Below are 25932 nucleotides of genomic sequence, written 5' to 3'. Positions count from 1 at the left end.
GGTGCAGTAAAAACCTCGAAATCCCTTGTTCGGTACTCGCCTATATAGGACAGTTCGCGTCATACATTTGTAACCGTATATGTACTGAATGCTCTCTTGTCTCTTTTGCTGTACGGGTCACTGTTTCTTGTGCAAGTAAAACGTGGAGTTTAATGGCTAGACAGATAAATGGGCGTTGCTCAAATCTCTTCTTCCATTCCATCTTCCTTTCTCGTTTTCCCCTTCATTTTTATCGTTTTCACTGAGAACTCTGATAGTGAAAATGAATATCCGAAATGTTACGTTCTTTGTTGTGTGTGTCTGTTTTCCATGTCTGGTCTTTGTCCCTGTATTACATTCTTTTGATTTCGCTAGAATCGTGGTTTCCTTGATTACTCTTTAATTGACCTCACTGGTCTACTTCCACCATCATAAACAATTCTGATTGTATCAAACTAAGAATGAACGAGGCGATTCTGAGCGGGTTGTAGGAGTGTTAACCAATGTTTTAAATTACCTTTGTACACATTGTGCCAATTTAAGAAGAGCTTGTGTCATAAATGCTTAAAATATTATTCAGAAAAATGATGAATAAAACTGTAATTGAGGTTGACCCAAATGCATTTGACTTTAATACATCCTTGAATTACGAGGGAAACCGTCAAATGCCTTTCTGGCAGAGATCCATCAACACGAAAGCTACATACTGTTTTCAACGACTGCTTTACATCCAACTATTAACAGACATCAGCTAACACAATCCCCCCAATGGGTGGTCGTGCGAGGTCCGCAACGATATATAGTCAAGACTGTATAAACCACCAATCGGAATCATATGCGAATACAAAGTACTGAAATTACGAGTGCAAGAAGTCGTTAACAGTATTAGGGACTTAAAAAGACACAGACCAGGGGCTGATCCAGGATTTGAGTGGGGGGGGGGGTAATTGAATTAAATGCCGTGCAAAGCAAAGAAAAAACTATTATGGGGTGAAACTTGTCGTGAAATTTGTTTTCTTACCGATTTAGGAAGGGGGCGTACGCCCGACACACCAGTCCTTGAATCCGCGCCTGCAGACATATTCTGTTGTTTGGTATGTGAGTACGTTCTAAATAAACATTGGCATCTAGGTATATAATCATAAGGAACGATTATATTAAGCTATTTGTGTTCGCTGATTATGGTTTTATAAGAAAGTAAACTGAGATGTTTGATAAACGACTTATCTAATTTAATTACTTATAACATGTTTAGTATAGACCAGACCGGATTAATTTCTCTAATAATAACACCTTGCTACATGTAAGAGTTATTCGCAGTGGTAAGTGAATCAACTGCTATTTTTTTAAATTCAATTATATTATTAAAAACGACTTTATTTTAGAAGCATTACAAAATTTTTACTCATAATTATGTACTTGTACATGCACATTTATGTCAAAACAATCACAAACGGTAAAAGAAAATACCGATGATTTAATACACATACTGTTTTAATTTACAGAACTGATTCTTTGCAATAAACATGTTACCACGTTGTTTATAAAAGCTGCATCTAGCTAAGGATCAAATTTAATTTATTGCCCTTCCAAATTGGGGAGTTGGATTGGTTTGTGAATGATTTCGGTTATTAGACTTATCTGAAATGGGACGGAACTCTTAACAAAACATGTTTACGTAATATTAGGCAAATTCCTTTGTTAACAATGTTTAACGCGTCAGTTCGGACGTTTTGATTTTTATTTTAAATAGTGTTTATAGTGACGGTGTGGTTGTCATTAAGACTAAACTTGATAGAAAAATGCACGGTCAAATTTCCCGCGGATATGTCAGAATGTGCAGCATCTGTTTTACTTCCGGTTGCAGTGATTGGAAAACAAAATGTCGCTCTGCTTGAAAACAGCTAAACAAATACACATTTTTGATCCTTCGTAGCTTCAAAAAATGGGGAAATTGAAGTGTTTCGAGATAGTTCTTGCTGGAAACAAAACTGTGTTCCATCCAGGCGAAAAAGTATGTGGAAAAGTCGTCGTAGATTTGAAGGGAGACATGAAAATGAGATCACTGCGAATTTTCATGAGAGGTGTAGCCAAAGTGCACTGGACGGAATCTCGTAGCACTGGAAGCCGACTTGGATCTTACACTGAACATTACAATGCAGAAGTAGAGTACTTCTTTAAAAGACAGGTTTTGTTTGGAGGAGGTAATTATTTTTTAGAATAATCATTGTTCACGTTGGATACATGTAGATTGTAAAAATTGATTGAATAACTCATGTATGTGCAACAGGAAAAGCATGGAGACCACAACTAGAATAAGGAACAGGATATTAATGATCCATAGACAAAGAAGTTAATGAGTCCTTGGAACTAGACAAAGAAAACAAAAATCCTTAAAAAACACAAATCAACACTCATGTAGGGCTGAATATAGACACCCACGACAAGGAGAAGTTTCAGTAAATTCTGTTTGAAAAATAAATTGTTTACATTTTTTTACTCTATGTACATGTAATCTAATATTAAAACCTCCCTGTCAAAGACAAATGAGAGAAGTGGGCACAAGTAAGGGGATGTTTTTGCTCATTTCTCCTTCTAAATTACATGTAGGCCCTGAACATTTCAAATACATTGTATGCACTGAAAAGCTACAAACTCCATTATAAACTGGAAGTTTGGAACAGAAATCAAAAGTGGAGAACAAATTCTTAAGTGGTAGTACCCCATCCTACATTAGCCTGTGGTGAACCCTGTCTGTTGGGTAAACGATACATTGTACACCATTTAAATTATGCAATTGTTAAGTTACATGTACATACAATAATGTATACATTATTTTGTATGTACAAAATGTACTTTGTACATGTACAATGTATATGCTGCATACTTGTACATGCAAGTGTTCCCAAATTACATTGTACATGTACATGTAAGTCCAAAATACATGTACATGTATTAAAACAGTTTACATGTGCCTGAATTTATTTGCTACACAGAACAAACATGTACAAAACGTATGTCATTGGACCAAACCTTTTTAATGACTTTATCAAATGATTTGTTGTCCATTGGATAGTGGTAGATCTTTCTACTTGTAGAATCCTTATCTACAAATGTGTAACCCTGAAACTGTTCCAGCTAGGCAGTTTTCTCAGCGGATTAGCTTATTGCTTCGCATTGATTATTTACCTTATCCATTTAGACAGCAAATATAAACTTCTTAATCAGATTTTATTGAATTTTAATTATTTCAAATCATTTCCAATTAGTGAAAACAATCATCTGTTATCGGCAAGGTGAACAGGTAGAATATTAATTACGGTGAGCTCATATTGTTACAAAACTGCCAGATCATTACAAAACAACAAAACGATTCATTTTCATAAGAAAAAAACATTTAACTTTGGAAAAAAGAAGCGGAAGAAAGCGGGTAAACTGCCTGGTGAAAGTAGTCTAGCTGAAACATTGTACATATACATGTGAATAGAATGTTTTGAAACACACTCTGCAGCTAGTGTCTTATTTGTGACAAAGATGTCTCTCACTCTTACAATATACATGTACAATGTAAGATCAGATCGTCTTCAATAGATTTTTCATTTTTGTCACATATTTAATTTTTATTATATGTTTGTTTTACAATACATGTATACAAAAATGTACATGCTTCTTCATACATGTGAATTTTTTGTACATGTAGCAGGTGTTCATACATGTACATGTACATACATTTTTTGTATAACAGGTATGTTAGGGTATTTTCGTAGGTTCATATCTGTGTACAAATGTACATTTTTTGTATATGAACATGTGCAGTATGTAAGATATACAATGTACATTTGTTCATGTATTATTAAATGTTCATATTAAAATGAAATAGTTGCACTGATTTACCAACTTGGTAGATTATGTACAGTGTACCTGTGTACATGTACATTGCACAGGTTACATGGTACATGTACATGTTTTGTGCATGTACATATACATGAATATGCATGTACAATGTAAATGTTAAATACATGTTCCTGTTTCAATATTTATTTTCAGAGGTGTCAGAGGGGCAAGATACTTTGACAGAGGGGCGACATGAATTTATTTTTTCATTTGATCTACAAACAGGGTAAGAAAAAGCATGAAAAATATTCGTAAATAATGTAATGTTTACATTCAAGTACATGGACATATACATGTACAAAAATGCACAGTATAAACTTTCAAGATAAGGGGTTGACTATTTGATTCCTCAACATTTACAAATTTAGGTTGCTGATATATGATTTAGTCTGGTGCTGTTATTTTTGCTTGGATCTGTGGCATTTCTTAGGTCTTTGCTAAATAGTTTCCAGCTTAAAACATGTACAAAAATGTATGTTAAAAGATCATTCCTAAAAAAGATACATTTTAAGTTTTTAAATACACTTGTACCTATATACAGTATCCAATATTGAATTCCCAGTTTTAAATGGATATTACATTGAATTTTGATACCGTATCATGACTTACACAAACATATTTACTTTATTTTTTGCAATAGCTGAAAATTCTTATGAATACATTTGCATCATAATGTAGGATTAGACATGTAATATATTGTTGTTTTCTCACAACCTTTTCATGGCTAAGGCTATTAAATAGCAATTTATTTCATGGACATGGTGGGTATATTACATGTATTTTGGTGTAAATCTGATGAACTAACATTTAAGTACATTTTATATTCAGAACATAATTTCATACATGTATGATTATACATGTATATGTGATATTGAGACTTATATGAAATATACATGTACAATGTACATTTACATATATACATGTAGGTGTGAATGATACATGTATCTTCTTAAGGTAGAAATTGTAAACACGTAAACAGATTGTTTTTGGGAAAAGGCTGTGCTGCACCCTTGTTGAAGGGAACATGGAACTGCTTTGTGTTTCAAGGAAAAAGCCTGTTCTTTTGTCAGGATCATTATAAATATAGTTTTAGGAGCCCAAGGCAGATTTTAGGGACCTGGGCCACTGGGCCCCTGGCTAAATTCAAAGACTGCTTTTATACAAATGTAGGGAATTATGGAAGTAATGTGAATATTTTCAGGGGTTAAGGGTAACAAGGGAACATATATATATATATTTTCAGGGGAATAGCCACTTCCTTTGAAGGCAAACATGGAAGTATTAGGTATTGGTTAAAGGCAGAGATGGACAAACCATGGTCATTCAATCATAAAACAAAGAAAGCATTCACTGTCATTAGTCCTATTGATATTAACAAGGCTGAATACCAGGTAAATGTACATGTAAACAATATTAGGCCAACCTTATGAATAATTTGTTTCCCCTGCAGATTCTGTAGGTATGAAATAAATTACTCTTTATATGATAGAAATTTTTTTCTTGCTTTCAGTACATGTTTAAATGTTTATTACCGGGAGATAATAAAAAGCAGCCTGGTTGTATTTTTGTGTTTGAATGACAAAAAATGTAATGGTTGCATAGAAATAATATTTGCTAGGACAGAAATTACTTGTTTATATCACACTACCTATTAACAAGTCAACTTTGAATTTAATTGATTCATGATACATGATCTCTAGAATTTAAATAAAAACAAAGCCAAACCAAAAACAAGTAAATTCTGTTATTAATTACTACAAATAAAATTAAGATCTAGAGTTTAAATTATATGAAAATTTGAGGGACTTTTTTTTTGGCCTTGGAAGATGTTTAGTAATAAATTTGCTGTAAGGAAGTTAAGTTTTTGCAAAATGTGTCAAGCACGTTCTATTTAAAACACTTATAATGTACATGTATCAGTCAAAATCCTCATCTTTCATCAGTATTTTATAATTGATGAACAGGAAGTGAAGAGCATACATTTTAACCAAGTAAAATTGGCCGTAAAATTCAAATTAATAAGAAGCATCTATTATTTTTGTAAATATGGTGAAATGAAACAAACTTTGAAGATGTATTAAAAGCTGGATACTGTTTTGGTTAAAATTTCTATATTTTCTGTAAAAAAAAACATGAAATAATTACATGATAATTAATTTTTACATAAAATATTTGTTTTTTTTTTTTTATGATAAAATCTCCAATAAAAATAGAAGTCTGTAAGCTTTTGTGATGATTTCTATCAAACTTACATGTAAGTGGAAATCTGAATAGTTTTAAATCCTCAATATTTTTTTTTCTGTCCACAGACTGCATCATCTTATAAATAAACAGATACAAATGTACATGTACATGTACTTTACTGTATTGGCAATTTGACATAATACAGTTCTGATTTGCATGCATTGTTCTATATCTATGTACATGTATAAGAAATTTTGTTTTTATAAACAGTTGTGTGTAGAAAGCAGTATAGAGAAGACACTGTGTTGCTGGATGTGTACTTCGGGGCCTATCGGCATGACAGCTAGGTCGGACAGAAGAGGATATTGTCCTGGTAGGTGGATTTTGTTACCCTCTCGGGTGTTATGTAGTCTTGTAGTCAGGGGGTTCTGGGTTCTGGCATTATGACATACATTTGTACCACCCCAGAAGCGAAAAAACTATAAAAAAGACTGTTCCATGTTAATTTTAAATTTATTGGTAAAGCATTATTAAAGTCTGGGCAGTGAATTTTTGTCCAAATACCAAAAAAAAAGATGATATATTGAAATTCAGGGGTTAACTGGATGGTATCTGTAAATTTAAGGGGGCATACAGACCTGTAATTTTATATATATCTGTTACATAATAAAAAAAATGTGTTTTGATGACGACAAGCCTCTTATGAGTTTGGCTGAAGTAACGGTCGTTACCTATACATGTATATTGACGACGAATGCAAATGACACTGACTAAAATAGCAGACAGACAGACGCCAAGTGGTACTCTTTCAAGAAATTCCAGCCGAACTAAAAGGTAGCTCTGGAAATTCAAGGTTACAAAATAGGAATGCACAGTATGTGTTCCCAGAAAATTGGATCCTCAGTGAAGTCTCAATAGATTTAAATGAAATAAGACAAGAAGTCGTAGATCAAATTAACTTTGTAAGAAAAGTAGCAGTTAACAATTTATAAAATGTACATAAGACTTCCACTCACTCTAAGTACTTACATCTCAGGTTCATCTGTACTCGTTCATAATGTTACCCTTGTCCTCTTTCTCCTCTTTCACTTTCACTCCCCCTTTTATATCCCCCAATATTGCCCTATGACAACATAGTTTAAAAATAGCTACAATATGGTAATGAATCTGATGCAATACACAATATCCATTATCAGGGCACTAGGGCACCATTAGTAGGGCTCAACAGGGCACCAAATCTTAGATAATGGCTCTTTATTGATAATTAGTGTTCAGTATGGGCTAATTAATCTTATCATGATTTCTGATGAAATGTTTGGAAATACAATAGACCTATTATAATTGTCTTATGTAAAGTGTTATCAAAATATGTCCTAATACTAGTAAATAAAATGGTAACAAAAATATACATATCATTATTTATCAAAAATCATTACATATCCTTACTTTAAGTCGCATAAGGCCTCCACGCTGACTGCCATTCTTTTCTATACTGTGCTGCTGTTCTGACCATGTTCCAACTTGTCCGTTCTTGGTGGTTTCTTTCTTTCTCTGTTGTTCTTCTCCATGTTGTTTTTGGCCTGCCTCTAGCTCTTTTCCCTTCTGGAGCCAATTGGAGTGCCATATTACTGTTGTTATCCCTTTCATATCTTAAAATGTGTCCTATCCATGTCCATCTGCTCCTTCTTATTTCACAACTGATGTTCCTGGTGTTGGCAATTTCGTTTAATGTCTTGTTTGGTGTTCTACTTTGCCATCTTATTTTAAGGATTTTTCTTAGGCATTGATGTTCTACAGTATTTATTTTCTTTTGTTTCTGGTTTGTGTGTTTCCATGTTTCACATCCATACAGTAGTGCAGGTCTTAGCAATGATTTTTACAATTGAATTTTTGTTCTTCGTCCTATTCTTCTTGCATACCAGATGTTTCTTAGGCGATGGAATACCCCTCTTGTTTTCTGTATTCTATTTTTTATGTCGCTACTTCCTCCTCCTTCTTTATCCATGACTGCTCCCAGGTAAGTGAACTTGTCTACATCGTCTACTTTCTCATTGTTTATATTTATCAGGTCTTTGTTCTTTGTATGCTGTGATCTCAGGGTTTTTACATTTTTTAGGGTTGAGCTTCATTCAAATTCTTGCAGCTTCTGTCGTTAATATCTGTGTTTTGTCATCGAGGTCACTTAATTTCGAGGAAAGAAGTGCTATGTCATTAGCTAAGTCAAGATCTTCTAGAACTGTGTTAAAATTCCATCTTAACCCTCTAGCCTTGTCTGGAGTTGTTCTTTGTATGATCCAGTCTATGACTAGAAGGAAAAGAAAACCTGACATTACACACCCTTGCTTCACACCCGATTTTATCTCAAAACCTGATATTACACACCCTTGCTTCACACCCGATTTTATCTCAAACCACTCTAATATTTCTCCTTTATCAATGATAAAACATTTAAATCCTGTATATATTTCTTTTATGGTTCTTATGATCTTGCATGGTATTCTGTAGCTCTTCGTGATCTTCCATAGACTCTCACGATGGACTGAGTCAAATGCCTTTTCAAAGTCTATAAAATGTATGTAAAGTGGTTTACCAAAAAAAAAAGATGATATATTGAAATTGAGGGGTTAACAGGATGGTATCTGTAAATTTTAGTGAGCATACAGACCTGTAATTTTATATATATTCAACTTATATAAAATTTTGTTGCATTTTATTGTAAGGTTATAGATAGCAGAGAATTTTCAATGTTCCCAGCTTAGCTATCTAGATAATTCACAAATTCACATGTGAAATGGATTCTGTATTTTCTCTTTTTGGACTTTCTCCTGCCAAAACTTCACAACACTTTTCTCTTGTGACATTCACTTCATTTGATGTTACTTATACATGTACAAGTACTTTGGAATCTCCATGGATCATGGAATTTAAAATTTAAGTATAAAGTAACATTAATTCATTTAGAAAATCTGTATAATAATAGGATAATCAATTGCCAAATTAAAGATTAAGTGCATGTATATATACATGCAGAGAAGCTTGGAAATTTAACATATGCATGGAAAGAGTTCTGCACACTTGTTAACTCTAGGTATTCTTTGGTACTCATGATCATATTTTAGTTATTCACTCTTTCCAATTAATTATCCTATTCATTATAACATTTTTATTTAACATTTCTGATTTTCAGGTGAATCTATAGCTATCTCAGCAGAGTTTGAGAACCACTCATCTCGTACTGTGATACCCACTGCGACTTTGTACCAGACACAGGCATTTTTTGCAAACGGGAAATCTAGGGTGAGAAGGACAAAGTTCACCGTGTTAACTGGTAGGTACAGTGTGTAAAACAACCCCTACTTTTTACAATTAAGCTACAATTAAGGTTTCCTTGTCTCCACCATCATTTCATGTATTTTGCTGTTGCCATTTTTTTTTTATGAATAAATACAAATGTATAATGTGAATAGATGTGGTGAATATGTTGAAAAGACAACAATTCATGATGAATTGGATGAAAATGTCAGTTCAAGGTCACCCACAGGTCTTCAGTGAATGACGAGGAAATCCTCGCACCACAAAACTTACTCATATTGAAGCAAGAGTTACAAGTTGAAAATAACTGTTCCAAAATAGATTCTTGCAAGTTGGAAATATTGTTTTTGTTTTTTTTCTTTATTCATGTGCATCAATCAAAGTACTGTATGGCAGGTGGTTTTGGGCTGGTGTTAATTTTAGTGATTATGATATGGCAAAAAGGTACATGTACACATGTATATGAAAAAAAAAATTTGCCATTTTCAATTTTGGCAGATACTGAATGGAACTTAGTAGTTATGTCAAAAAGTGAGTATTTTGCAGAATTTATTTTGATGTTCTCAGACAAACATACCAAAAATTGAAGGTAAAATGATCACCCTGCAAAAATTGCCTGCTATACCATATTAGAGAAATCTGAAGAATGGAAAACACTAAAATATATGTCTCTATTACATTATATTTCCTCTTTGGTCAACTGTTTATTAGAAAGTTGTAGTGTCCACTAGTGAGATTATTTTCATGTGAAAGTTTTTGAAGAATTAAATTTAGAACATTTCAAACTTCTTCAAAAGTTCAAAATGTTCTTTCCATCTATCATGAATTAGATTGAACAAGTTCTTACTCTGTTCTCTTAGTTATCAATATTGGAGAAACTATCAAATAGAAATAGAGCAAGAATCTTTAGTTAGTACATTTGACCTTGTAAAATTTTAATATGAATTAGGTCCATGTTTATTTTTATTTTACTTTGATTATTGTAGTCATTGCTTCTGTACTAAGCATGTGACATGTAAATAGACAACAGGGTGATGACTGGTTGGGTTAGAATAAGATCAGGGCTGATTTTTTCCGCTTTTTAGGGGAATTTCGATATTTCAAATCCAGATTTTACCATTAGGATTCTTTATTTTTATTGTTTATTTACTTTTTGCCAATTTCTGCTTTGTTGGCCTCATAAAATCATCCCAGAAGAATTCTGAGTCTGAATTGGATAATATGCTTTCATGCAGACTACTGCTTCTGTGTGCTAGCAAATCCAGTTCAGTGTGTTGGTCTAATACAAAGCAGGGTTTGGTCAGTTGTTGTAATTCTGAAATGAATGAAATTCCTATTGTATTTTTAACTGCAAAAAAATGTCCTATCTTTGACAGGATTACCAGTTGCACCCAGAACTAGAGGAAGTTGGGATTCACAGTTACTGAAGATTCCAGCTGTTTCTCCATCCATCATTAACTGTTGTGTGATGAAAGTTGATTATTATATCAAGGTTTGTATGTATATACTATTGGAATTTTTAAAGTAGAGGTATTTGGTTACAGAAAGGATCATTGTAATGTTAAAATATAGCATATGTCAATAATAAAAAAAAAAACATTGTTTATTTCCTGTTTTTTTTCTGCACTATTAACCAGCTCTATTATTGGCATTGTCTGAATTAAATATGGACTGGTACTTAAGCATTTCTTCTAATCATGCTGGGGTATTTAACAACAGAGCGTGATGCATTCACCATTTTTTACACCAGTACCAGCTGGAGATTAAATTCTGGACCCCTGGCACTGACAGCTAATGCTCTACTTACTGAGGTCCCATGTGGGTCCGGATGTCAAAAGAATAGGACTCAGCAGCGCTAAGCTTGTCGTAAAAGGCGACAAAATAGTGCTCAGAACCCTTGCCGGGGGCTAGGGCGCTCTGCCCACAGAGCAACTGGGTTGTGTGTCCCAGGTGGTGGAATGGGGTAATCCTGGCATGTTACATACTAGGGTTGTCTGGCTATAATACAGAAAACCTGACCGCTAACCATAGTGGTGCACCATGTTGGGAAAGATGCCACGTTCCTTGCTCGTTAAAGAACCTTTCTGTTGTGTTCTCCCGGAGTAGGAACCATAAGGCTCCGCCACAGGGGGCTAAATTGCCGGACTCTACCGACCTCTCCCTATTTCCAGTGGCAATCAAAATTTGTCGACCTTCATTATCCTTGTGTTCCATTCCATTTTTCATTTCATGATCATCATTTCATGTTCATTTTATCATCCATTTCATGTTCATCGCCTGAATATAGCTGAAATATTGCTGCTTGGGCATTAAACCCCAACAATCGATCAATCAATCTACTTACTGAGCTGTAGAAGTTTTTTACTAGCGGAGCTAATGGAGTATGGTGTTTGACTCTGCTACTTGTGGAAAAAGTCATAATTACAAATATGTGAACTTAATGTTGTACATTTACAAAGCATTCTAATTACAGGTAGCACTACATATATACATGTGTATGCCTTGTTAATGTCCAGGTACAATACATTCTAATTGCAGGTAGCACTACATATACCAGGAGCATACAAGTTAACATTACATTTACCGATAGTGATAGGGACTGTGCCATACAGACAAGGACCAACTAGGTACACCGGAAATAATAGGTTCTTCAATGAGACCTTCACAGATTACCAGAATGTGGCTCATCTACCTGTCCCTCCACCATATAGGGAAACAATTACACCACCCCCACCGTTTGATGGTAAGTAAATCCTATTGTTAGGCCATAACAATTATATGTCTGTTTATGGTGACCCTAATTTTCCCTGACTTTAAGCCATTTTATCAGCAAACTGAAAGTAAAAAAAAATTGTTAATTTCTGTTTAAAAATGAAAGTGCAATTCAGCTAAGTCTATCTGGTGTTTGAGTTAATTTTGCATTTCCACATTCATTAAAGTGTATTGGCCATCCAGTAGTAAACAAAAAGTCAGCATGGCAAAGGATGTGTTGATCAGCACTAAATTGTTGTCATATGGACAGCAAGTCTGTTGTTATAGTGGTTCCTAATGGACTGACTATACAATTGGTTGAAGTAAAGGTTAAACCTGTGCCAAAAGATAAAATGGAAAAAGAAAAGGAAAATGCCCACCTATGAAACCTATTTTTGTTTAGAATGTAACCCAAACAGACGTATTATTTTTATAGCTTTATAAAGAAACTTTTTCTCCACCCAGACTATCAGAGGGTATTGTGAAAGTACTTTAATGTGTGGATACCAATTTTTACTTGGACCAGGAAAGATACACAAATTTGTGGATTCTTGAATTCGTGGTTTTGAAGTTTTCAGTATAAACGCTGATGGAAATTTTCATTGGGAACCAAATTTTGTGGTCTGGCTCACCCACGAAAACCACGAAAATTGGTACCCCACGAACTATAGTACTTTCACAGTAAGTAAATCCTTCCTAATATAGAAACAATCACTCCATCTCCACTGTTTGATGGAAAGTTAATCCTCCTCCATATAGTGGAACAATTTTCTACCCAATCATTTGTCGAAGGTGGCATCCATACCTTATTTTATGTGCAATAAAATGTATGTAGTGATGCAGTTATGTCAGGGAAGATAGAAATAAGTCATCTATGGTGGAACTGAAAATGTTGATATGTCAGCAAATCACTGAAAAAAAGCAGTTGGTTTGGATTTGGCTATATGCTTAGAGGAATATATATTCAAGTATTAGAGTTCCTTTAATAGTTTTCTGAGAGAAACTGAAATCACATTATAATTCACTGTTTGTGTAATTTTAGCATGTATCATGTTTGTTACCTTATATTTTTTGTGGGTTTACTTCATCAAATTCTTCTGGTGTCTCTAAGTATTTACATGCATTTAGCATAATTAAGGTGGTGTAATGTATCAAGAACATGATGAGATGCTAAAAATATAAGGAAATTACGCTACATGTATATTTCAATGAAAACCTAAATGTCATCGCTGACTGTGTACTCACTATTGTAGGTGTATGCCATTGATGTTACATAGGGAGTTTGCTTAAATGCAAGGTCAAGTACTCACCCTGCTGACTTGCCCTTTGTCACCTAATAGGAATGCTAATGTTAGACATGTATGTTCTATTTTTATATATGTATTTTATTAGATCCACCAACTTATCATGAGAGTGTCACTGGTGCTGTACAATTAGATGACGAAGATGATGATGATGATGAAAATACATGTAACATGGGTGATCTGACTTATACGCCTATGTACAATTATGTGTATAATTATAGGCCACCACCGTCTTATACTGAGGTAATTATTTACACAATAACATACATTTGATGTTTATGATTTAGGACACAATGATCTTACAAAGAGGTATTTTTAGACACACTTGCACACTGATGTACAACTTTGTGTGTAGTACAAGTCTACTGCTATCTGATGCAGAAATGGTAGTAAAGTCCATGCTTGTACACTTATGTAAGGGATATCTAGTGAACCAGGATTCTAATGGTAATCAAAAACACACATAATTAGTGATAATGATTAGACAAAGAAAGTAGACACACAAACAAAGAACATGCAGTTAACAAAATAACACATACACATACATTCAAACTAAGTGAATAAGCAACTCAGATTCTACTAAAAACTTTGAGCATAGACTGGGTGCACCAGTAGGGTAAGCACCCTCTGCTTTTCACCAACTGAGTTGCTCATAAAATGTCATGTCCCAGGTAGACATGAGAGGAAAACTATGACACAGTGAATAAATTCATACTCATGTTGCAGATGAATTCACAATAATAATCGAAGAGCTGATGACGATGACCATGAATTTTTGTAGTGATGATTTTAATCTTGTAGCATTATAACATACATAATGTTCAATCATTCTTCAAACACAATTATAATCTATTCAAGGATACTGGTATGTGTAAAAATTAATTGGAAGGCGTATATAACTAATATTTAACCGGATATTGCCATTTGTTATGCAGACTTTCTTTTTGAGTATTCATTTTTTGACTATTGCTTAGATTTTATCAGTTCAGTAATTTGTTACTTCCCTTCATATATTATCACTAGTGCTGGAGAAAGGAAATATTTAACAAGTATTTGGAATCTGTTCCCCACACAAGATAAAATCATGTAGTGTTTCAAGCACAAGTGATTATATTCAGGTTATTGGGAACTATGAAATGGTTATCCTATTTATGATTTAAGTTTTGTCATTGTTTCCATTGTTATTTCAAGTAATTATATGATTTGTGTAAATGGCTTTGAACATATCATACTGGTGTCTTCCTCGAATGCCAACATTTTGTATGTTATCTATTCCTTGAATGCCAACATTTTGTATGTTACCTATTCCTTGAATGCCAACAAAAATACTTCAATAGATGTTTATATTATAACAATATGTGTTTTTATAACAATTAAAATGTTTTGATAAATATTTAACCGTTGAAATTAATTAGTGAAGTTGGTAACATTTTATATCTTTTTTATATGGAAAAAAAAAAAAAGATTTTTGAAAATGTGTAAGAATATAATAAAATTGAATTATTAAAAAGTAGTAAAAATACAGTAAAATTTTAATATAATTTAAACTTTTATTCTAAGAAATGTATAAACTATACACAAAAATATTAAAGAAATTCAGAAATTTAACACCAATAAACATGATTTCAAACTCTGAACTTTATATTGATGATTTATTTCATTCTTTATTATTCTAAAGTTTAAACTAATTAATATGAATATATTTTTTCTACTTTTCATGCCTCATGTGATTTTAAATTATAGTAATAAGAGTATAGTCCTTACTGCAAAAACAGATCTTCTACATTGTGTTGCAATTACAAATATTTTATTTAACTGAACAAAAACCTCGTACTTAGTAACTATTCTAGTACTAGTATTCATACATAAAGTAGAATGATAGATTGAAATATTTTCAAGTTATTGGACTATATAAAAATAATTCAAAAGTCTTATATTGTGCTATACATATACATGTATGATTTTGTGAAGAAACTGCAAAAAGAAAAAAGAAAAAAAAATAACAACTGGAATAAATATGAACTGAAATAAATCACCTGTAATTTACTTACCTCTTAATTAATATGAATGTTTTGATAAGCATGCACCTTTGTTGTGATAACCACTGACACCTATTCCTGGAACGCCAACAAAATTGTACAGGTAAATTGTCGGTAGATCAAAGGATGTTGGCATTCGAGGAATAAACCATCATACCATTGCTCTTATCATTTAAAATGTGCATTAAGGCAAAAATAAAATATGTGTGATTACTGTCATCTGCTGAAAAAAATTAGTCAGTAGGTCAACTTTTTTTATAGGCACAGGAGATTGCCATTTTGTTCAATAACTGCGGGTTTCAGTTATGGATCAGGGAACAAATTTTCGGAAATTGAAATTTTTCTGATAAAAAAAGTTTAGGGTTAAGGACAAAAAAAATAGGGTTAGTTAGTGTACAGTAAAAACACGTATTTTTGATGGCCTAATGTAATAAAATGTTTGGTATTCTTTTGACATATAAGGCTAAAGAATTGAAGTTTGAAAATCATGAAAATGGAAAATGTGAAGTATTGTATTTACAATTTGTTGTTTCTGAAAACACTGTTGATGCTATCTTAATCAGATAGGCTTAAGTCACAAAAGTGCACTTGTTTTATTCAATGTTTATCCCACTATTTTATAGGAGGATCCTCACCCTATAACATTATGTGATGTTCCTAGCAGAATACAACAGAACGAGGCTCGGTGATACTGCATTATCAGGATAGCTTCTATTTTCATCAAAGGTGCCTGTATGAAATTGTCAAAATTATTTTGGCTTGGCTCATTAACAACAGAGGTACCAGTGTTAATTTGGTTTGTCTATAGAAAATAATGGATGGAAAAAATCAAATGAATTTATAATGTTTTTGATATTTTTCTGTCAGGTCAACAAATGCTTTTATGCATTCATTATTCATGTACATCATGTTTGTTTCAGTAGGAGATTTTTTTATTGCTACATGTGTCATTGAATGCTATGTTACCTGAGTATGGCCACTTTTTAGTATAGCTATGACATTGAATTATGAAGTGTTTTTTTCTGCTTTTCCTAAGAGGGTTTTGTGGCATACCACTGTCTAGCTGTCTGTTCACACTTAAGGTAGCTTAACATGCTTTGAGTGATTTTGTATATGTTTTTAATTCAAAGTTATGGAATTTAAACACTGAAAATTGGACATCATATGTACTTTAGAATAGGTAATTATTATGGTTTTTGCTCTCAGTTGGAAGGTCGCTTAAAAGGTTTTGACCTGTAAAAGGTGAATTATCTATCCTATTATTTTGGATCTATATTATAAGGATATGAGAATAAGACTAGTTACCGTTGCCGGCGTCAGACTCCCACAATATGATTTGGAATTCATACCTGTTAAGACTTCCACAAAATCAATGAAAAAATTAGAACTTCCCACATAGAAATGTAAGGTTTGTGGGAGATTTTTGGTTAAAATTATATTTTCTGTGAAAAATACTAATTTAATTTTTTACACCTACTAATTGCTGTTACCTTAAATCTCCCACACAAGACAGTCACTAAGGTCGGGAGAATCTTCCATATGAGACAGTGACAGTGGGAGGAGAACTCTTCCACACGAGAAGGTGTCGATGGGGGAAGAATTTTCCACATGAGCTGTTCAAAAGATCTTCAGGTTGTTTTTTATCACACTGCCTTAACCATTTGACGGGTCCTTTACCTGGAGTTATTCATCTTTAGTTGACAGTTCTTGCCAAGAAAGCCAAGATATTAGATAAAAAATATAATATGTATATATGAATATGTGTACATGTATTTTATTTTTTTAAAATTAGGTTTGATACTTGATATTTGATTTTTGTTGTGAATTTTGTATGTCCACATGGACATAGCTAATATGTGCATTTTTCAAAACATTTCATTATTTCATTTGAAAGTCTTATCATATTCATGAGCTAAACTTGTATATACTTGTTATGAAACCCTATATTTAATGTATTTACACATTTTTTTTTTGTGAAAACAAATCTCCTTTGTTTTTGATATTGAAGAATTTTTTTAATGACAGAAATCTAAAACAGCCAATTAAGGTATATTGTTGGAATTAGAAATTCTGAAGTTGTATGGTAAAACCTGTCTAAACCCACCCACTTTTGGACTTTTTTTTTAAAAACTGATTAAGTTTAGATGCATGTTCAATTTACCAAGGTTTGAAAAAAACATTATAATTGATATAAAGGTACTTTAAAAACTGTCTGGTTTACACAGGTTTGGGATTTCAGACAGGTTTTACTGTAATAAGTAATTTCAACTTTTTTGAAGGCATTAGTAGTCAACCCATGTAGAAAGCCAGGCAGATCTCATGATAAAGATGGTGCACGGTAAATTTTGTCCCACCAATTTTTTTCCCCACTCTAATGTTTAATTCATTATATAGTTAGATAGAGCAGGGATTTTTCTTTATCTAAAGTGGATGACTCAGAATATGTGTTCAAAGTTCCTTAACAAATCAACTAAATTATGAAGAGATTCTATGTGGCATAGTTTTCCTTTTTCGTCTACCCTGGACTTGACCTTTTATGAGCATCTCAGCAGGTGTTTCTAGAAAAGCAGAGGACACTAACCCTACCGGTGCACCTTGTTCATGCTCCCTGTTTTTAGTGGAGTCTGAGTTGCTCATTTATTTTTGTTACTTTGTATGTATTATTTTGGTTATTTATGTTCTTTGTTGTGTTTGTCTATTTTCGATGTCTGGTCTTTGTTCCTGGCTTACATTCTTTTGATTTCCGTTAAAATCTTGTTTGCCTTGATTACTCCTTTTATTTATTTCTAGTGCTTTCTATGTAATTTATTTCATTCTCAACTTTTCGGTAAATTACAAACCCAAATTGTTTCAGAAAACATGAGTTTGTGATCTCTAATGGATATTAAATCTTAGGAAAGAAAATTTAGCATGTACCACCTTCTGTCCTAGTGTTTTATGGGCATACTTTAAATGGTTTCTTTGGATAATTAATGGAGTATTCTTCCTTCTGCATACATAGAAATCTTAAAATGAAAAAAAAAGACTGCAATAATTATTGCATGCAATAACTTTAATTTCTAGGTATATATATCATCAAACATCATTTTCAGCCCTCTTGATAGTGAGATTATGTGTTTAAGTTGTATTAATGTTAAAACTTCAGTTTAATATGATATAGTCTGGATGTTTTCACAAAAAAATATTGTTAACTTAATTTAATTTTTTAAAGAATTATGTGATATTGTGTAAATCATTTCTACACAGAATCCATTAGATCTCTCTGTTATATATATTTTTATAATCTCATGGCAAGCTTGTGCAATATTATTTTCTATCAACTTTTGTATTTGTCATTCAAATAATATTTTGTACTTAATTTATTCAAGGTTGAAGGTCAACATGGTAATCTTAAGTTGTGTTCAGAGAAAAACACCATTAATTTTGAGGATTTTTTCTTAATCTAAAGTTATATGTCATTGTAAAACCATCTTTTTATTTCTTTCATTTGTATTAGATATAATCTGATTCGATACATGTCATGTTGAGATATCACTTCTGACTTTTTTGTTTATTTGTACATGTAGTTTTAGATAAGTTAGTTTAAAAAAAGAATTGGTCCTACTAATTCACTATATATATTTAAGGCATTGTTAATCTGTATTGTATTGAGGTTTCTGCCCATCTGAAAAGCATGCTTGGTGATTGATTGGTCAGAAGAAGACATACTTTAATTAAAATTCCAAAATGGTTTCCTATATATTTTTTTAGTGGTGGGAAAAAGTAGTGAAATTAGTTTTATTTTCTTTTGTTTGGATAATTACTTATCATCCAATGTTTTAAACCAGAAGCTTTCATATGAAAAGTCAGTCTTTTACAAAAATGAAAAGCATCTTGATACCCTTAATCTAGCTATCCTAAATTTAAACTAAAAGAATGTGACCTTTTTAAATTGAAATGAGAAACTCAATTCTAATTTGCTGATTTCTTTAGAAAACAAAACAGCTACTGAAAAGATATATTGAAAACCTGTATTAACCAAAAATCTTCTGTTGGTCTATTTTTTGATAAAACCAGTAATTTCATGTCCTTTAACATGGGTTGGTTGTACAAATGCCTAACTGTTAGAACCAGTTGTATCACAACCCTTGAAATGGGTTGGTTGTATAGACATCCGACTGCAGTATTTCTGCATTTCATGTCCTTTGAAATGGGTTGGTTGTATAGATGTTCGACTGTAGTAATTTTATATTTCATGTCTTTGCTGTAGTATTTCAGTCATATACATATGCATGATAATAATGATTATTTTTGTTCATCATTCTTTCTATTGACTTTCTTTACTTAATTTTATCTTAATTATAATTCCATGTGCATTTGAATAGCTGGATAATTGTAATAATGTGACTCATCATTTCTCTTTGTATCAATTCCTGGATCAATTATCCCTGTCATATATTTCCTGACAATCTTTTCACCATTTTCTGTTTTTTTTTTTTTTTTTACAAATTGCTCAAGTTTTTTTGGCTTTAAGTATGCTTTTTGTGTCAGTATATCTGTATATATTTTGTAAATGTATAAAATTAACTGTACGTGTCACGAGTTTATCATATCAATTCTGTATACATTTATAAACATGTTTTTGTCTGAAAAAAGTAGATCTGCTATGATGAAAGTGTCTTTATAATGATTTAACTTCAGTTGGGTAAAAACATAGTGTCTGTTTCACTGAAGAATGATATAATTATTGGAAGCATTTTTTTCCAGCATAAAATGGTGAAAGCTAATGTCTCAAAAAAGTTTTTTTTTTTAAAAGATGCAAAAAGTCAGGTATGTATTCAATACAATTCATTTTGGTAGAAAAAAAACAAAGTTTAGTTGATAAAGTCATTTAATGATCATAAATTGATTGTATGAGTTTTTAGTTGAGTTAATACTTGTAAGAAATGACTCGATTAATTAATTAATGATACATGAACCTATCTAATTTAGCTTAGTTCAAAATACAATAGCATTTCTGGAAAGTATGGCATGTAGGGAGGAAAAACTTACTATGGTACAGTTTATGCTGTAATAATGCTAGTTTTAGTAGGTTTTCTCATATTTTAAGCCATTTATTAATCATGTACCTTTCTTTTTAATTACCAGATGGTGATTAAATTTCTGTGAAGAAACCGGTTCTTCTTACAAAGCTTATTCTTGATTTAAATTATTTTACCACTCTCTAAAGCTTTCGTATTGAAAATCTTAATTTTACCATCTCCAGAGGAGAAATAATTTAAACCACTTATTACTGAAGGAGAATGTATATTTACTGAAATCCTTGCATATAATATTGCAACAATTATAACAAGTATGAGTTTTTGTAAGAATCAGGCAAAATGGGAAAAATCAGAACCATGCATGTCAAAACTCCAGCAATCTGACAATAAAATATCACTCAAGGATGCTTTCTCTATTTGAAAGATCATTATTTGATCTCTGCATCACTAGATTTGCAAAGAATTTTTTTTTTAATAGAATGTTAGAAAAATGAGGTTTTTGACAGTTATCTGCCCTTTAAATGGTAATTTTCAGTGCATTTCAATGAAATTATAATTCAATTTACCAGTGATATGGAAAATTTTCTCTTTTCCTTGGCTCTGAAGGTGCAATTAGTGTAATAAACTTTCAAAATGGTAGATTTTTTTCATACATGTTTCATCCACTGCCTGATTCTTACGGGGGCTGACACTTAAATTACTGTTGTCTGTCTCATTTGTTCCATAAAAATGGAGTCACCCAATCCAACTAGAAGCTTTGTATTTAAATTTGAAGTTAAGCACTGAAATAAGTGTATTCCCATTTGTGAATTGCTTTACATGTTGATAAAGATGTGTAATGTTTTCACCTTTTCATTGAAACCCATCCATTTAAATGGTGCTGTATGTCCTAGGATCAACCATTCAAGTTTAAGGCAGATGTAGCTTAGTTCATATATTAAGTAGCACTCTAGCAAAGAATCATGTAAAATGTGATGCATAGTTTGAAGGTCTGCATATTTCTATTGTTTCAAATGTTATTCATGAAAGACTTGCTCTTCGGAGATATACATTGTAAAAATTCAAAGTTTAGGTAGATAATGCTGTAAATGATACAGAAAAACAATAGAGAGTACTGGATGTTCTATGTGAATTTTCTCCCAAGGGCTGACAGATTAGAATGAATAATTATACATTTTGTCATATGGACCCACAATGCAACTTAATTACACAAATAAAAGTGTGTAGCTTTTTCTGTGGTGTAGCACATTTTACAGAATTTGCATGATTCTTACAAAGACTGCTACTTATGTACTTATATTTTCTTAACTGCCCTTTTTTGTCCATTTTACTAATTCCTTATTCTGGATTTGTTTTCATCGATATGTTTCAGTTTTGTCCTTTTAATTTGAAATAAATATAAAATCCTTGCCCCTTAATTTTAAATGGTTGCTCCTTTATGTAGTGTAAATTATTTAATGACTATTTACATATTTACAGTGTAAAAATTGAATCTCAAATCCCGACCTTGTATATATATACAAATATATCTTTGTTTTTTTTTCATTGTTAATGTTGATGTATTTATACCTGTCAAAATGGCTGTTGTTTAATATTGTTTGTTGTTGATGTACATAAAACATACAGTGTGTACATTTATTGGTTAAACCAGACCATAAGTAACACAGGACTAACTGCATGCAAAATAAGCATGATAAACAGTATTTCGGTTTTCAATTTGTTGCCCTAGAAGTCTATGAAACACACATGTAGTGCTAGATCCAGGGGGATATTTGAAACACTACCCCCGCATTTGTAAGAAAATTATCTAAATTTTGTGCCAAAATGGACATAAATGAGAAATTATAGCTTTGTCACCTTTTCGATTTCCAGATTGGGAACCTCTTTTCTAAATTTCTGGATCTATTCCTTCTACATGTAAAAAGAAAAAGATAAAACCTAGGAGAATAGGGGTGATAATTCATATACAAGTATAGCCTAAACAATTATCCTGTCTTTGGTTAATGTGCTAAAAAGATTGATTTTTATATTTCATCTTTATGCTCAACCGACTTAACACAGGGTATTTATCAAATACTGGTTTCTGCTAAATCCGTTTCTGAAAACACTTTTTCATATATGCATGTTATTTGCAAAAATGTACTTACCGGGGGTAGAAGGGTGTGTTAAGTAAATTTTTCTTTAAGAAGGGAATATAATTTCTTGTATACATTTTCACTTAAAGTGATCTCTGCATCTTAAATTCTTGTTCTTCAAAAAGTGTTAAAGAAGGCAGGTTTAACATAATGATGTTATTGAGAAGTTGCAAAATAACCAGATGAACTTTGTAGTCGGGATGTAGTTTTTAGACTAACAGAAGTAGCTAGAATTTTGTAATAAATGTGATATTATTTTAATGAAGTTTTCCGTTGTTATCTATGCCTCTTAATTAAATGTCTGACTACTTTTCACTCTTCCAAATATTGAAAAAATTTAGAGACACTTTATCATTATCTGAAACTATGCAAAAGAATTAGTTTTTTGTACATAGCCAAAAGCATGAACTTATGATCATATGTTAGGAAGCAAATCTTGACATATGAGTATTGAGTATCATATGATAATATGTTAGGAAAAGAATCTTTACATATAAGTATCATATCTTTACATATAAGTATCATACGATAATCATATGTTGGGAAGCAAAACTCAATAATCATATGTGGCACTCTTGGCTGTGTATGAAATAACACAAAAATGCATCTCGTGAGAACATTAAGTTCTTGATATACAAACGTGTTCACTTAAATTGTATTTTATATCATCTTTTTTTTTAATGAAATGACTGGCCCACAACAAAAAAATGAAAAATGTAAGTTAATTACCATGATATCAGTATTAAAATTAGTATCTTTAAAGAAAAAAGAAGAAAAAACAACAGAAACGCTTCTGAAGTTCACAGAAAGACGTACACTCGTACTCCTACAAGGTAAGAGGTTGGAATTCTGCTCCACTTCCTACAAAGTCCGACCTCTTACTTCCGAGTGCCACATTGCAGACAGCATCTCCCGGTGTACTTCGACGTCTATAGTGACTTGCAATGGGTGGTTAATGCATTTCTTAATTCAAAATATTTTTTATTTCAAATCCTTCTGCATACCCTATAGAAACTGTATTAGGACATACAAGTGCAAATAAAATTGGTCCACTGGAGATACCAAAACTTAAAATTTGGTTATGTTCTGCTACAGAAAAAATACTGGAAAATTTACTACCAGCATTTCCCACTATAGCCAGTCAAATTTATTTTAATATACAAATGTACATGGAAGGTCCCAAATATTTTTTGATTGGAAATCCTTCAGCAGGCTTCAGAAACTATTAAGTGAAAGTACTCGTGTACTGAATCAATTTATATCGATTGTTTGAATTTTTACGCGCCAAATAATCGTCAAACATGGGTTAAAAAGACAGTATGATGAGCGAATTGAAACATATCTTAATACAAGCCTATTGTTATAAATATAGTAAATATTGAACTCTGTTTTATTTTTAAATTCACCATTCTGATTACGTTGGACATAAAAAAAGATCGCATACACAAAAACACCAGTTTGCGGAATTTTCAGGTTCGATATCGGTATACATATGGAACACCTAAATGAATGAACACAAAACTCTCCAACATATTACAAAATTGAACTACTAATTACTAGTTTGCCATTCCTAGTTCTTAAATTTTCTGGTCGAAATTCAATTTATCCACCTACAGGTCGAAGCTGTCTGTTAAATTATTCAAATGTAACACAATTATTGAAATAAATCATATTCAGATACATGTTCCTCCCAACCAGCTACATTTCTCAAGTGCTACAAGCTATTCCATAGAAACCTATGTGTCATGTAAAATAGCTTTGTTTCTGGGCACCTAGTTCCAGAGACAAGTACATTAACATAAACGATAACGTCTTAGAAGATAAACAGATACTGATAAGAGGTTAGACGTCTGAACTATTTTTAATTGGATACCAAATTAATCGGCATATTTAGTTCGCCGTAAAAGTTGATTATTGGATATGATTATTGGGATAAATGACATAGAATTAAATTGATGTATTAGAAATACCTACACCTTGGACCTAACTATCTGCATTTGAACCTTAATGGGGTATGCCGGAAGGACTATTTTCCCGCGGCAGGATAAGATAATTGCAGATGTTATCAGGCTTTACAAATCTAAAGGCTCTGGCGACAGCTATATCAATTCAAGTCTTGGATTTAAATTGATAAAAAAAATAAAAAATGAAAGCTGCCCAATCAAGATATTAACATTAAGATATTGGTTAAGTTCTACTAGAGAAAAAGTATTGAAAAACTGCCCGCCAAAATTTTTAAATTATAACCAGTCAATAAATATTTCATGATAAGTAGCAAATCTAAAGACATTAACACAGGAAGAGTTGTTTTTAGGACCTAACAAATGTATTTATACAGTTTCATTGATTAACTTAAGATATGATGAATCACACCTGCCTGGGTTCTAGGCAGAACCATACTTAATAATTGAATTGCCATTACCAATTACAATTTCGTTTCGCCAAAAATATTTTTCATCCTGTATAATTAGTGACTTAAAAGCTCTTTCCATGACTTTTTGTGTTTTTTGTTTTGTTTGTTTTTTTTTGTTGTTGTTTTTTTTGGGGGGGTTTATTGAAAATTAATAAGTTTATCGATTAATTTCCAGTATGTTAAAATTTCCATATGTAAATAAAGGGCCTAAAATTTTTTAATATACGTGTTAAGTATATTAAACAGATTGGCGGTGTCTTCACACACGTCAAATGTTAGAGGTTGTGATGTAAGAAAATCGACCAGACAACTTCTAGGATTGCGCAAAAAGTGCATTTGGTAAATGTAAGATCTTACTTTATTCTTAACATAAGCTGGTCAAACATTTACAAAAAATTGAAAAGGTACAACGGCCCATTTAAGTTCGCCACTAATAGTTGGTGCTTTTTACTATGATAGTTGATAGCAAGTGGATTGACAAGTTTGTTATCTTTCGTTAAAACGGTTCGCCACGACTTTCCATCCGGTTGCACTGCGATAACGGAGTTGTTCTTAAACGCCACCACATACAGGCACGAAGAGTTGTCGACACAGATACCATACGGAAATGCCATTGCTTTGTCATCCTTAAGTTCCCATAGCTTTTCACCTTTCTTGCTATAGCAACAAACCGACTTGGAATTGAAACTTGTTCGGTAGATATGATTTTTGTCTGCAGCACAATAGTCATAGGGACTAGTTGACGCGTCTTGGATAACGGTACTAATAGCGTTAGTTGATAGTTCAATGGAAACGACTCCTTTACCATTAACGCAACAAAGCAATTTTCCGCCATTGAAAGTCAGACCGCCACATTTTCCACATTCGTATTTCTTCTTTATTTTCCCTGAATTTATATCG

At 32.3% G+C, this 25932-nt stretch overlaps 1 protein-coding gene across 1 annotated transcript; it reads left to right on the top strand.

Moving 5' to 3' along the window:
- The first annotated feature begins 1807 nt into the window (after window positions 1–1807).
- Window positions 1808–20117, top strand: LOC148621385 (arrestin domain-containing protein 3-like). The gene is made up of 9 exons (XM_088575672.1): window positions 1808–2183; window positions 4027–4099; window positions 5117–5264; window positions 6328–6430; window positions 9245–9385; window positions 10746–10861; window positions 11908–12112; window positions 13513–13667; window positions 16087–20117. The coding sequence occupies exons 1-9, from the start codon at window positions 1925–1927 to the stop codon at window positions 16150–16152; spliced, it is 1266 nt and encodes a 421-aa protein (XP_088431798.1). The 5' UTR covers window positions 1808–1924; the 3' UTR covers window positions 16153–20117.
- Window positions 20118–25932: the final 5815 nt, after the last annotated feature.

Source organism: Perna viridis, chromosome 3 (assembly GCF_037379345.1).
Source record: "Perna viridis isolate PV_CMFRI_1.1 ecotype Kerala chromosome 3, ASM3737934v1, whole genome shotgun sequence".
In the NCBI taxonomy this organism is placed as follows: Eukaryota; Metazoa; Mollusca; class Bivalvia; order Mytilida; family Mytilidae; genus Perna; species Perna viridis.
This window is presented reverse-complemented; position numbering and strand designations above follow the sequence as displayed.

Coding starts and splice junctions, on each gene's coding strand:
- LOC148621385 (XM_088575672.1), top strand. CDS start 1,925: ATGGGGAAATTGAAGTGTTTCGAGATAGTTCTTGCTGGAAACAAAACT. Junction 5,265..6,327: donor TTAACAAGGCTGAATACCAG/GTAAATGTACAT, acceptor TTTTATAAACAG/TTGTGTGTAGAAAGCAGTAT. Junction 12,113..13,512: donor ACCACCCCCACCGTTTGATG/GTAAGTAAATCC, acceptor GTATTTTATTAG/ATCCACCAACTTATCATGAG.